Here is a 14,979-nt window from a genome sequence, read left to right as displayed (position 1 = left end):
TTATGTCACGGTGATTGGTCAGGAAATGACCCTATTGACAGTTCTGTCCGGGACTGACAGGGAATAATCACCATGACAATGCAAAAGGCTGGGTGGGGTGGACTGAAATGACCACAGGGAATTCCTCCCCCCCTCCAGCCTTGATTAGATCTGCCCAGCCCCTCTCTTTAGCCTGCCACAACCCACTCATTTGCCCTGATGACAGGGGCCTGATCTGGACTACTACCTGGAGATATGTTGCAAACGAGTCAGATTCAGATCCAGATTCAAATCCAGATTCAGATTCAGATTTCAACTGAGGGTCATCTCTGACAGGGACAGTCACCTCTAGTTACCTCTTTATAACATCTTATCTATAAACAGAATCTTTGGCAGGCATAAGTGATATCTATCTGTAGAGGAAGCACCACAGTTATTCCATCAAACGTTCCGCAGAACTATGAATAGAGCAGCATTCTCATGGAGAGAGAACTATCCATCCAACAATTCAGATCAGTATGCACTGCTACAGAACAAGGTATCTCAAAGTAGGGTGACAGAGAGAAGGAGAGAGATGTTGTTGGGGTGACAGAGAAAGAGAGAGATATGTTGTTGTGGTGACAGAGAAAGAGAGAGAGATATTTTGTTGGGGTGACAGAGAAAGAGAGAGAGATATGTTGTTGTGGTGACAGAGAAAGAGAGAGAGATATGTTGTTGGGGTGACAGAGAAAGAGAGAGAGATATGTTGTTGGGGTGACAGAGAAACAGAGAGAGATATGTTGTTGGGGTGACAGAGAAAGAGAGAGAGATATGTTGTTGGGGTGACAGAGAAAGAGAGAGAGATATGTTGTTGGGGTGACAGAGAAAGAGAGAGAGATATGTTGTTGGGGTGACAGAGAAAGAGAGAGAGATATGTTGTTGGGGTGACAGAGAAAGAGAGAGAGATATGTTGTTGGGGTGACAGAGAAAGAGAGAGAGATATGTTGTTGGGGTGACAGAGAAAGAGAGAGAGATATGTTGTTGGGGTGACAGAGAAAGAGAGAGCGATATGTTGTTGGGGTGACAGAGAAAGAGAGAGAGATATGTTGTTGGGGTGACAGTGATGGATCTGTCCTTTCACCTCCTCCCACCAACAGACTTGACTTGTAGTAGAATTAACAGAAGAATCTGACCCCAAAACTCAAACCATTGACCTCATTTGACCTGTTTGTAACTCTCTTATAAATCAATCAATCTCTTACTATGAATCAATAGCTGCCTGGAGGTACTGCAGAGCTTGGGGTAGTGAATGTATTATTTTATAAACAGGTATGATGATTTTGAACCTGAGTAAGAACAGAAAGAGGAAGCCAGGAAATACATTTAACATTACTACATAACTATTTTATTTCAGTTAGAACATTTATTATACAGTTTCTGAAACTTTAAATAAGCATAATATATAGTTAACAAACAGATTCACATAAGAAGACAAGAAAATGGCAGATGTCTGGAAATTCATCCTAGTTACATTATCACAAAGTAAAGAAGTAAGCGATAGATCAGAGACAGAGTGCCTAAGTGTCATGTACAGATTGCTTTCAAAGCTACACACATCATCTGTAATCAAAACCTGAAAGTTTCATTGTTCTACTATAACTTCACACTGGCTCGTAGTTTGAATACTGTAAATCTCCATCCCGTACACAGCAATCAGAAAGTCACAAAGGCAAACATCTGATGAGATCTTAGAAAGGTACTCATGCTTTGTGCAAAAAAAGCACAACCTGCCTCAGAGCAGCTTGTTCATACATTCTTCACAGGACTACGTACATTTTTATTTAAATACTCTGGATAAATGTTACGTTGAGAGGCTTTACATGTTAAATTCAAATTTCTGGTGGATAGAAAAATACTTGGTTATATCTACAATTTCATCTTGATTCAATTCAGAGTCATGTAAAACCATTCAAAACCAAGTTCACTGTGGCCATGTCCCATGAATGAGGTCAACAGAAGAGGGTGTCAGGTGTGTACTCTAACTTTGCTCCACAGAGAAGTTGGACTCAGATCTGTCAGAGAGAAATGTCACACAAAGACAGAGAGTACAATGCCTCCCTTTAGATATATCAACACACTTGAAGCAGATGTCAACATACTTTATAATCAAAAGATTTGAGTACTGAGTACTCTCAATATCATATTGTTGCTACTGGTCCTGCAGGGCGGGACTGTCTTAACTCACATGTCTTGGTGCTTGTGAGTCATGTGGTTGTTGTACTCTAGAATGGGAGGGATGCTCTCCTCATCCTCGGGCAGCTGGGAGATACACATACGATTAACGATTGACACCACACCAACTACACCCAGACACAAGTTAGCTAACATCATTCTCAAAATTAGACAATTAGCGTCAACTGTTTCTTAGTGAACATTTCGTTCAAGAAGAAATCAATGTCATCCCTATGATCTAATATTATGTAGATGCTCTGGATTATCCAATGTATTTTCTCTTTAATGAAGAGTGAGCTCATTTTTTTTTGAAAGCCTATAGCACCACCTAGTGGGGATAGATGTAGATAATGACCAGTAGATAATGACCAGTAGATAATGACCAGTAGATAAGTGAGTGGCTTCCTCACCTCCCAGTACACCTCGTCATCAAAGCAGTTCTCATCAGCAGGATCTCCCCAGATGGGGAACCGGAGGATGAGACCTATAGAGAGGAAGTTCCTTGATATTTAGAACATCAATACTAAATCAGACACCTTCTTAGAATCTTCCATGTTGATGGAATAGCTAATTAGCCCTTAATTTAAAAACATTGTGATAACATTAACTTATTTGTATATCTATTGATTCTATTTTATGTTTCACATATGGCTTTCATATCGTTACATCTAAGCAGACTGAATGGTCTGGAAATGCTCACACGGCCCCACTCACCAACTAGGATACCTCCAAAGATCCCAAAGACAATTGCCACACACATGGCACCAGCCTGGTGACCTCCCTGGGACCAAACAGTCCGGCCCTCAAAATCCCCCTCAAAGTCAAAAGTATTGATTAATCTGGACAGGAAACAAAACAAAACCAGAAAACAAAAGTCAGATCTGGATAAATACATGTCTGGGAGTCTCTGATAGATACTATGTAAATCTCTGTAAGTCAGGCTGAGTAATGCAATGAGAGTTCTGGTTGACTGGTAGGCAAATGGAGAGACTCACCCCTCATGGGAGTAGACAGACTCGGTTGCAGTCGCAGCAGTGATGGCTCCAACAATGCCGCCGATCACCCCGGGCATGGCGTGCAGGTTGTGGACCCCACATGTGTCCTGGATCTTTAGATGCTTCTCCAGGAAGGGCTGTGATTGGACGAGACACACACACCCTTTCATACTAAGCCTCTGGCGGGGGGCGTAGCCACGTGGTGGTCAGGGGGGGCCACGGCCACCATTGGTAAGAGAATGGCCACCCTGCCGGCCCCCCCCTAACTTCACTTTTTTTTCTTTTTTTTTTTAAACCTTCCTGGAGAGAAACGGTATAAAGCTGAAATAAATGCATTAGTATTTTTTTTATAAAGTTGTCTTATATTGGCATTTGTCACATTCTGTCTCTTTCATAAGCTCAGAGGACAACCTGTCGCAACTGCAGGTGGAATTCCAGACTTTCTGGTCTGTATCACATGGTTTGGAGGGGAATTTGTCACCTGTCATTTCCTCCAAGCAAATAGTAGTTAATCATACTAGGTTCTACTGTAATACCCCCAGGGTAAGCCACCAAGCCTGTCGAATAGTTTAGAGGCCCTGCTTTTGCACTTTTAATTAAACAGTCTCTTCTTTAAGGAAAGAAGAAGAGTGTTGTGAATATTATGACAGAGCTTTCTTGTACTTCACAAATAGTCAGCTTCAGCAACATATGGCCCGGGATTATATCAGTAATGGTCATTGAGAGTCTAGTTATGACTAAGAGTATCAGATAGTTTTGTGTTTGTTCTCCAGTCTCAGGAGTAAGACTCACCGTCAAGAAGAGGTAACCAAAGACGGACAGGATGCCGCAGAAAAACCCAACGATCAAAGAGCCGTAGGGCATGATCATGAACTCTGCTGCCGTTCCCATGGCGACACCTCCTGCCAGGGTTGCATTCTGGATATGCACCTGCGAAGCAGAGGAACAAGTCAGTCACAAAGTGTAACATCAACATGTCAGTCAAAACAGAGATCAACTCAATAGTTAAAGAGATTTGCCATGATGGTATGACTGTAATCATACCAGTTAACACCCTTGACAGCAGTCATCATGAACATATAGACAATGGAAGACTAAATGTGTGTTCCAATGGAATGACAGGGGAATTACCATGTCCAGTTTGCCCTTCTTCTGTGACAAGCTGGAGATGGCCACTGTGGTGAGGACAGAGGATGCCAGCGCTAGATAGGTGTTCATGGCTGCTCGGTGCTGCCCATCTCCGTGGTCTGCGATGGCAGAATTGAAACTGGGCCAAAACATCCACAGGAACAGAGTGCCTACCCAGAGAGGAAACAGCACAACATAGAAATCAACACACATGCAAACTCTTCTTCATCTTTTGTCTGGATGCAATATTTAAAGATCAAGTATAATTCATTATTATTATTATTATATCAGCGTGTAGTCAGTGACTCACCGATCATGGCGAATATGTCGGAATGGTAGACGGAACCATTCAGTCGTTTGCTTTGGTGCAAGTTAGGCCGATAGAGAACCCAGGAGATGCCCAGACCATAATATCCTCCGAAGGTATGGATCACCATGGAACCCCCAGCATCCTTTGCCTGAACAGACATAACCAGTTATTGACTATGAGAAGAGGAATCTCCTCAACTGAGTTACCTCAGCTTATTTGCTCAGTTGGTCTTCTCTTGAAACTTCGGTTCAAATTAAATGGATTTTTAATCATGAAATTGAGTTTGAACGAAATAATGCAATACTTATGGGGATTGATAAACAAAACGATGCTTGATGAAACTCACGTGAATCAGGTCAAGAATGATGTACTCTTCCACTGCGAACAGAGTGACACCAAACAAGGTCATGACTAACAGCTGAACTGGGCTCACTTTGCCCAGAACCGCTCCATAAGCGATGAGACAGCCTGCCACGCAGAAGTCAGCGTTGATCATACTGTGCAGAGAGCAGAAAGTGGACGTGGTGTTATTGCTTTGGTAGAATCTGCCATGTGATCTGTTAACAAACTAGACCAACCAGATCGGTTATCCGTCATCTAATATGGGCCTGCTATGAGGAGAATGACAGTCCCATTAATCACACTTTACATAATATGTTTTAAACAGTTTCAGAAAACTGTGGAGGGAGTTCCCAGGATAGCTGGATTAACCTGTCATGTTAAAGTTTGGAGCTAATGAGTGAGACCTGTAACCGTTTTGTCTCGTTACTTTAGCAACTGTCAATCATCGATCTATAATAGGCCTACATGCCTTCATCTATATTATACTCTGACCAGAAATTGTTGATTGGATCTGATTAATATGCCAACTCAAACGGTTCAGTTTTAAATAACTGTAGATAACTGTTGCTTAGTGGGTAAACCTTTCAAATGTTAGACCTTTATCATTTAAGGATAGTGAACATAAATCGTTTTTTAAATATAGTTAGCATTAAGTGTAAGAAGGCAACATTTTGATCATTCATTGTAGTAGTATACCTTTCAACACCGATGTAGATTTTCCCAGTGTCGAGGTCAAGAGAATGGAACCAGCCCTGCATGAGAAGAGCCCATTGGATGCCAAAGGCAGCAACAAGGAAATTGAAGCCAACCGCGCCAAAGCTGTAGCGCTTCAGGAAGGTCATCAGAAAACCGAAACCCACAAAGATCATCACATGGACGTCTTGGAAGCCTGAAGAGAGAGAGAGAGAGAGAGAGAGCGGGCAGACCAATACAAAATCAGAGGGCACAGATAACAAGAATATGTCCAAACACTTCCATTCTTGCTCAAATCATTACCCTAGCAAAGTGCCATTTATCTGATATTGACAGTGGCAAGCTTAACGTTGACACCAAACAGCATCCTGTCCATAGCCTTAATTTTCAATGGGCCCAGGGACTTAAACTTCCAGGACAGGCATATTTTTGCTGGTGACTAGTAGCAAAGAAGACCAGCAAATGAGTATGAGATGGTTGTGGGATTCAGCTAAAGTTCAGCCAGGAAGATACTAAACCAGAAGAAATAACGGTGTCTTGTAAAATACAGATCATTCCTTGACAATAACCACTGATGTTAATTTTAAAACTATGCACTTCTAGTCTTATCTTATATTATCTGCTGCACTACTCATATACACTATTAGTAAATTGCTTTGGATAAAGTGTTATAAATAAATAAATGTCCCTAATCAGCCTTGGGATAGTCAAGCCAACTACTTACTGGGATATCTGAAGTAGAAGTCGTTCTCGATATTGCTAGTTATGTTGTGGGACTTCTTGTGTTCCACCCAGTGCGCGTCCGACTCCTCATCATACCTGATGAAGACCCCAAAAAGGATGATCATGGCGATCTGCCAGACGAAGCACACAACTGGCAGGCTGAGACGCACGTTGGTGTTCTTCGGTCGGCAGAAGTAACCTTTGGCGCCCTCCACACAGTTCCCCATGGTGTCTCTCTCTGTGAAGCTTATGTGACCTTCTGCTTTGCTTGTCTATGACCCTGGTTGTCTAGGCTGTACCTGCCAGCGGATATATAAGGCCTGTTGGAGAGGTGTGTCCCCTGTGTCGGCCTGCCCTCCCCCGCCCCTCCTGACTGACGCAAACCGTCAGCAGCCAGTGCATGGGACAGCCTTCTGGAGCAGCATTCCTCAAGCAGCCAAGATCTGGAAGAGTACGAGATCAGGAAAAACCTGCCACGGTCTTTGAATTATGTGCCTGTTATTCATAACTTGATTTGACCTTCAGATTCATATGTCAAAGAAGTTGAAATCCTAAGGAATCCTTGAAATGTGCTTCTGTGTGCACTGGTTCTGAATCAGTTCCAAAAGTACAATCTGTGGGATCATGTAAAACATAATGAAAAATGTGTATGACCACTGAGATACTGCTAGAACTGTACACTTATTTTTTCTATGAATCTACAACAGACTGGTGATCAGTCATATTCTAATCTCACATGGTACCATACACTAACCACCCAGCAGGATGCCGATGAACCAATAAAAAGCTGTTACCTAATTTAGAGAGATGGTTCAGCCATTTAATTTATTTTAATAAATCAAACTTTGCCAGCTTCTTTTAAAGCACCCAGAATAAATGTATCAGTGAAGGATGTATGTGTGGTCGAGGGTATAGAGAGGTATACACATAATGCAACAGGTTTTTCACAAATACGCAGTATCTAAGTAATTCTCAACCACCACTAAAGTACAAACACATTTTATTACATTTCTTATATCTTTATTATCAGTACGCATGATTCTTTGATCACGACTAGAAAAACGTTGTGAGCATGTGTGTGGACCTGGTAAGAACACATGTGACAGACACATCCCTTTGTGCTCCTCTATCCTCATGACTGCTTCCATCGGTAGACACGTGAGCATGAAGGTACATGCAGCTATAGAAAACTGAAATCAAACATCATTGATGATCTTGCATCATTCATTTGGATATATCATTACTGCTGCAGTATCAAGTGCACATTAAGTTTACATGAACACTGAAATTTCTTTCAGGATCAAAAAGTACATCCAATTTAATTTAATAATACATTATATAAATAATCATAAGTATTGTCATTATTATAAATGTTTTCATATTTGTTGTTACTTATATTTATTCTACATACACCTTCACTGTTTCACATGGACATCTGGACTGTGTTATATGATATAGTCTTATATATTCTTGTCAATGTCAGCCAATCGAAGGGTATTCAATGCCCGTCTATAAGACCTCATTGGAATTGATATTGGAGAACTACTGTCCTGACCAACAAGTGCTTGGTAGCCTTTACAGAGTACACAATTGTCATTTCATGCAAGTAATCTGAGGAATGATCTGAACGCCAGGTATGGAGCATGTGACAGAGAGATAGAATGGAGGCTCCAGATAGCTATCAGATGGAGACATTCCAGGGACTGGGTACTGTTGCGTCCTCCGCCACGGTCAAGCAGGGAATTCTTCCTGCGATGCTGGATGAGATGGTATGAGGACCTGTCAATCAAAAGGATGACAAGCCACAAAATATTGAACAACAACTATTTGTGCTATCACTCTAGTTCTGTTTCAACATTCTTTAATGTATATATATATATAGCTACACAGAAAACTGGGACTGCTGCTTTCCTGTAATCTTCTTACTCTCTTCACTTTGTTCAGATTATTCTATAATATTACAGGGCTGCCAACTCTCCCGCATTGGCCGTGAGACACACGCATTTCAACCAGTTCATGCTCTCACGCCACACCTTGTATTTCTTACGCTGAGAAGGCAACGCCAACCAAGTAGAGCATTGTACGCAGCAACATTTTGGTTGGCCCCACCAAATCTCACTTCAAGGTTTTTTGAAAAGTTGGCAGCCCAGATATTACCACAAATGACTTAAAGGGTTAACATGACAAAAACATTTAATTCCCATCCGTCACACTATCATATACAGTATATTTATGAATATCAGATATAGTCACTGACTTAATATCAGTCTGAAGGCAGAATTGTTTCTGCACTGACCAAATACAGACACAGCAGCACAGACACAGACTACATACAGACACAGCCCAGGCAGATACACCGCAGACACAGGCACAGACACAACGAAGACCCAGCATGGCAGACACAGGCGTGCTGACACAAAGTGCAGACAGAATATGCTTAACTGGCTAGGTGGTTTTGAGCTTGGACTAGTTGAGCAACATCAGAGCACTTTGTGTCTCTCATGATCACATCACAAGACTGTCATGCCTTTAAGAGTGACACTCCCACACACCTTGGCCTGAAGTCAATACTACCCAGGTAGACTGTCAGATAGGATACAGATTAGTGGATATTTTGGCAAATGAAAAGAGACAGTTGATAGACAGTCTAAAGTGATTTAGAGATAACATTAGGTAACAGGAGAGGATCCTGCCAATGACTCTCCACATAGAAACCCAAGGAACCCAATTCTGCTGCATCAACGCCTGGGGGAGCTGGCTGTGTTCTGCATGGGAACTGGATAGTGGCACGTTGACAGGGTGTGGGTTTCTATATTCAGAGTGTATTGATTGAGAACATATTGTACGTTACAAGCTGTTGGAAGAAGGCAGTGAGGCTTATGCACAGAGAAAGTTGCATTTCCTTCCACTGTGAACACCTTTTGACCCATTCCTCTCATTCGTGATTGACAAGAAAAGTGCCAGAGCCGCCCTCTGTTAATTCTCTAAGCCGCAACATGGCTGCTGTCTGAGAATGATATGTCTGTGGGTGCGGTTGAGCTGATATTCCAGACCGTAATGAAGGGTTCTGTTTAGCAATAAATGAAGCTCACTCAATATGAAGGTGTGCCAGAGCTGCAGAGGGCACGGAGGTCTATGGTACATTCAAACTAGAACTTTCCACAAACTTCTAGTGATTTGTTGGTGATTGCTAGTTTGTTAATCTTTCTAATATAATATAATAATATAATGATAATATGCACACAAGAGCACAAACTACAGTAAATAAAGACTCATTTTGGTACTAAAATCTAATTATATTTAATATTGTTGTAACATTTCACAACATGTGTTCAGCACCTTTTAAACAATACATTAGGTCCCAAAATACAAAAAACACTAAACAGTGGAGAGGGTACAATTTCTGGGGAAATTGTAGGGTGTGCTTGCTTGCATCGGTTGCAGATGGGTCCGTTTATTAACTGTAATTAGTATATTTTATATAAAAATGCCTACTTATTATTTATGAAGATTGCATAGATTTAAAAGCATAGCCTACGTTTGTTGCTCATGTACAATTCAAAATACAAAAATGAAGTGTAGCATGTCCCTGTACTTACTTTATGTCGCTCTGGATACGGGCGTCTGCTAAATGACTAAATGTAGAATGAACCTAACCTATATGACTTAAACGTCACCTTAAGTTTTTCCCTTGTACAGTAGTGATATTCATTCATTAAGAACAACCTTTGAAACAAGCTATTCTAAGTAAAAACGTTTTCACCGGTAGTATTAGATGGAATCGCGATTGAAACAGTACCATCTGCTAACTGAAAATATGCCCCCCAAAAACGTAAATAAGCTTGACATTTATTTAGGGGGAAATGGCTAATTCAAAAGAAGTTTGCTGGAAGCGATCATTGTCAGTAACAATTCCAAATACGACCATTTGATCTTAGACTAGAGCCCTGCACTGTGGAGAAGCTGACCTCGGTAAATTGTGCTACGAGCAAGCTAGCCTATGCTGTTGCTAGCCAAACTTCAGGGGAACTTAAATACAAGTACAAGCAACGCAATCGCAAACAACACAAACCTTGACACTGGCGTATGTAGCGCAAATATTGAGGAATCCTTAGGGATGGGAAAAGAATAGAAATAATAATAATAACTAGAAAGGTACATTTCCTGAAGAAAATGTGTGTGTTTGCTGTTGAAAAAATGAATAGTGAAGAAGGTTTTTAAAAGTTGTTAAAAGAGTTATGTGCAATCAACAATGAGAGTATGTTGAGAAAAAACATTTAATGCCATCAAGATAGAAACATATTTATATATCCATTTCAATATTTTCTTACTGTTGAAAAGGGAGTGATGAAAAGAGTAGGCCTATCTAATTTACTTTCATAAGTTTAAAAGCGTTAAAAGTATTCAAGCAAATACAGTGATAAAAGTATAAAGCAGACGGTGACCTCATCAAAAACAGGTTTTATTTGTTTACATTTAGAAAACAATTTTATGAATCGACAATTTTGAAATAATTAACACAGTAGTTAGTATCAGCATGTCAAAACTAACATGCAGACAAGCCTCATATATTGCACATACAAACAAAAAATCATCACCATCTCTCCCATTTTGTGTCTTTAACTTGAAGGAGGATAGCTTTTTGCATTAACCTATCTTCCACTTGAACCACTGGGGTTTGATTTTCATTTGTCAGTTGTGGTTTGATTTTCATTTGTCAGTTGTGGGTCAAACCACAACTGACAAATGAAAATCAAACCCCAATGACACTCAAACACAACCCGGCAGCCCGTTCAAAACAAGCCAGGTGAATGAATCATGATTGCAGCTTCCATATCCAACCTTTCACATGGCTATGTGACACAAATCTAGAATCACATGTTTTTTTGATGATGTATATTATTTTAGATGTGATTTTTTTATGACTTGTATAGCGCCTTTTTACACGTGCAATTATGTTGATAGAACACTAACTTATTTTGTGCTTCATTGTCAGGGCCAACAGACAGGACCTGTAGCGGGGACTGGCAGAAGATTTTAATTCACTGTTTGGCACTTTGTTTGAAATAAAATGACAATGTTACATGGAAATGCTGCCTTGTTTATGATTAGCTGGAGGTAGGCTACACATCACACACACCTCCTAAAGTTGGCTACCATGTAGCCTATTATACAAGAACAAGTAGCATTTTGGGCAAATGAGGTCTGCATATGAACCGCCCCAATATAAGCAGTAGAATTGAGAAATATAGGTTACTTAGTTAACGTTGCAGTTACGGACTGGCAACGTCGGAAAATGACGTTGCTAGGAGGTCGCGGTTACAGACTGGCAACGTCGGAAAATTACGTTGCTAGGAGGTCGCGGTTACGGACTGGCAACGTCGGAAAATGACGTTGCTAGGAGGTAGCGGTTACAGACTGGCAACGTCGGAAAAATAACGTTGCCACGACGTCGCGGTTACGGACTGGCAACGTCACAAGATTACGTTGCGGTTACGTTCTGGCGTCCCACAGATGCACGGTCCCGCAACGTCGCCAAAGACGTTGCGGAAACGTATGTTTGGTCATCGAGTGACGTTGCGGCAACGTAAGGGCAACGAAACTGTGTTAGCTGGGTACGTGCCTTTGGTATATTCTTCGTATGTGTACCGCACACCTCATTTTTTGCGACATTCTATAAAATGGTTCATTAACATATCTGTAATTGGAACGAAGTGTGCAACGTTTAACGTGATTGTGTTTGAAATGTGTGTCTTTTCTGTACCGGTTAAGAATGTAAAGTTTTTGTTTTTCTCTGTATTGCATGTCATTTGCATATCGAGATGTGATATAGGATTTCGGTTTCCTTCTGAATGCTTCATCTTGACTAGCGGTCTGTGACACGAGATTTCAGTTTCCTTATGAATGCCTCATCTTGACTATAGCGGTCTGTGACACGAGATTTCAGTTTCCTTCTGAATGCGTCATCTTGACTATAGCGGTTTGTGACACCAGATTTCTGTTTCCTTCTGAATGCCTCATCTTGACAATAGCGGTCTGTGGCACGAGATTTCTGTTTTGAACGGTATTGTATATGTCATGTGAATATCTATGAAGTACTGACTGTTGTTTTTTCACTCTGTTTGTAGAAGTTTGTTTTTATATTTAGCAGACTCAAAAAAAAATTCTGCTGTTTACATGCGGAATCTGCATATTTTTGTCTAGATTTCTGCCTCCTTGACTCATTTCTTTGTTGTTCTCTCTGTTTTTTCATTGTCTTAATTCTCTTCTCTTTGCTCAATTTCTTGAGGGGGTTCAATGTTGGAGGTTCATCACAGTTGATGCACAGCACCTGAGGATTAGATGTATCTTCAATCGCAGGACTCTGAGGATTGGATATGTGTATGTCTTGGTTGTCATTTGCGTAGCTTATTACGCTCTGGAAGGAAAGTGGCATGAAATCATAGCTGCTGACATCAGACACATCTGAAAACATTGTGTGGATCCTATCGATCATTTCACCTAAATGTTTGAAAGTGAGCATTATGGCCGTACCATTCAGACATGCAAACCCCTCAGGCGTTCTTGAGTGAGGATCAAAGATTCCATACCTTCCAGAGCTGTCTCTGAACAGAGCAATGGTGTTTGAAGCCAAGGTACCACTCCTCCATCTCTTTACTCGGGGCAGAAGCTCTCATGTAACCATTCATAACAGGTGATTTTAATACAATGTACTGATGTCCATCAGTTGTTACTCTGCATGGAAGTTCATCAAATGCCAAATAATTAGATACAAGTTTTCCCTCTTTCATCAGCTTTTTCTTAACCTCTCTGTACATGGCTGCTGTGGTAGAATTCTAGTGGCACTGTGTAGATTTGAATAGTCAAGAGATGGCGGTTTCAATATAATTTATTTAGCTTGTACAAATTAAGAATTAACAAAGTACTTTGTGATCCGTCATAACGAAGGAGGTGCTAGCCACAGATCGTTCGCAAGAGTGATCAAGAACAACCCTAAAACCCTGCCTTATATAAACTTTAGATCAAATGGTTCTTCTGATGGTCAATCCATCAATGTAGCAAACTCTGTGATTGGCTAACTAAACTCAGTGACAGTTTGAAACAATACATCTCCATACCATTTGTCCAACAGTTCTTTGATGTGGCGTCTCTCCCCAAACCAGTAGATACTAAAGCCACAGGAGTTCACCAGTCAAATGGTCAACTGTCCTTTGTGTGGACATCTTCAAACAAGTATATAATTAACACCACCCATGCAACAGGAAGGGTCAGAGCAGCTTAATCAGTTCATCTACGTTTACATTTAGTCATTTAGCAGACGCTCTTATCCAGAGCGACTTACAGTAAGTACAGGGACATTCCCCCCGAAGCAAGTAGGGTGAAGTGCCTTACCCAAGGACACAACGTCAATTGACACGCCCGGGAATCGAACTAGCCCGACTCCCTCACCGCTCAGCCATCTGACTCCCTACACTTCTCCCTTTAGGCCACGGGAACTCAAGAATCCCCCAACCTCCACACCCAACTAAGACCCCCTTGCTCTTAGTTAGGTATCATAAAACAACACCATAAATACCTTAAACCAACCGCTACATCTTGCGGCTGCAGATCTTTTTCCTTTCCTCTGCATTTTTAGACAGGAGATTAATTACAAATGGTAAACCAGCAGTTTTCTTTTTAATGACAGTGAAATATTTCAATAAGTGATTACAAAAACAAAACACTTGAGTTACAATCAGATGTATTAGTACAACTACGGCAATACAGTAAAGAACCAATATTCTATAATTCACAAAAAAACTAAAGACAATAATTTACTCAAAGATGAAGGTCAGAGATTTCTAAAAATGCTTTCAGGGAATTTCACAGAAACAATTTAAACAGTTGTCAAGCCTGCTGTAATAAAGTTTGTGTGTGTATATATATATATATATATATATATATGAAATTTTTGAGTTTTGAATTCAGCCATATACAAATATATATCAGTAGTATTCAAAGATGGTTGTTAAACTTGTGTGGGGTGTGTAGTTTAACACAATATCACCCAAATGCTTACAGTTGGACACAGTGAATTTTTTCTTCAACCAACAATGATAATTCAGACGCTTCAAGTTGGGTAGTAATTCAGATATTTCAAGTTGGGTAGTAATTCAGATCTTTCAAGTTGTTGTTATAATTCTGGTATTTGAAGTTGATTTATAATTCTCTTATTTCAAGAAAGGATTTCTGGCAAGGTGAGGTTTAAAGAAAACCCAAACCAAGAGAGATTTATTTCAGTTCAAGGTGAGGTTTTTTCAAACCAACACTGAGAATTTGGTGGGGGTGAGACCAACACACCCAAGGCACACAGCTTCCTCTCTCCCAGGACAGACCTACCAAAGAAATGAAGTAATTTAGTTGACAGAACCATAAAAAAAAATAGTTGAACATCTAGTTCATAAAGCTGTACACAAATGAAATATTACCGCCCATTTAGAGTAATGTGTGTGCAACATTTTCAACACAATTTCAGAGCTGTATGTGTCTGCAACATTTTTGTACATTAATCATAATAGCTCATTGTACATAATGTTAAGGAAAAAATAAATAAACCCT

General features: G+C 40.5%; 1 protein-coding gene across 1 annotated transcript; it reads right to left on the bottom strand.

Annotated features, from left to right (window-relative positions):
* Positions 1–1,336: 1,336 nt before the first annotated feature.
* rhcga (Rh family, C glycoprotein a) lies at positions 1,337–6,659 on the bottom strand. Its single transcript, XM_062471207.1, has 11 exons — positions 6,383–6,659; positions 5,662–5,854; positions 4,970–5,120; positions 4,624–4,771; positions 4,317–4,483; positions 3,978–4,115; positions 3,186–3,322; positions 2,905–3,029; positions 2,601–2,674; positions 2,204–2,277; positions 1,337–2,030 (listed from the first exon to the last, which is right to left on the bottom strand). Exons 1-11 carry the CDS (start codon positions 6,606–6,608, stop codon positions 1,997–1,999), a joined length of 1,467 nt encoding a protein of 488 aa, XP_062327191.1. The 5' UTR covers positions 6,609–6,659; the 3' UTR covers positions 1,337–1,996.
* Between the last annotated feature and the right edge of the window lie 8,320 nt (positions 6,660–14,979).

This window comes from Osmerus eperlanus, chromosome 10 (assembly GCF_963692335.1).
Source record: "Osmerus eperlanus chromosome 10, fOsmEpe2.1, whole genome shotgun sequence".
Taxonomy (NCBI): Eukaryota; Metazoa; Chordata; class Actinopteri; order Osmeriformes; family Osmeridae; genus Osmerus; species Osmerus eperlanus.
The sequence above is the reverse complement of the archived record's forward strand: the minus strand, read 5'-3'. Positions and strand labels throughout refer to the sequence as shown.

Bases quoted from the DNA above. Each gene is read 5' to 3' on its own strand.
- rhcga (XM_062471207.1), bottom strand. From the start codon at position 6,608: ATGGGGAACTGTGTGGAGGGCGCCAAAGGTTACTTCTGCCGACCGAAG. The intron at 5,855-6,382 runs GTAAGTAGTTGG...CTCTCTCTTCAG, and splicing joins CTTCTACTTCAGATATCCCA to GCTTCCAAGACGTCCATGTG. The intron at 2,278-2,600 runs GTGAGGAAGCCA...TGTATCTCCCAG, and splicing joins ATGACGAGGTGTACTGGGAG to CTGCCCGAGGATGAGGAGAG.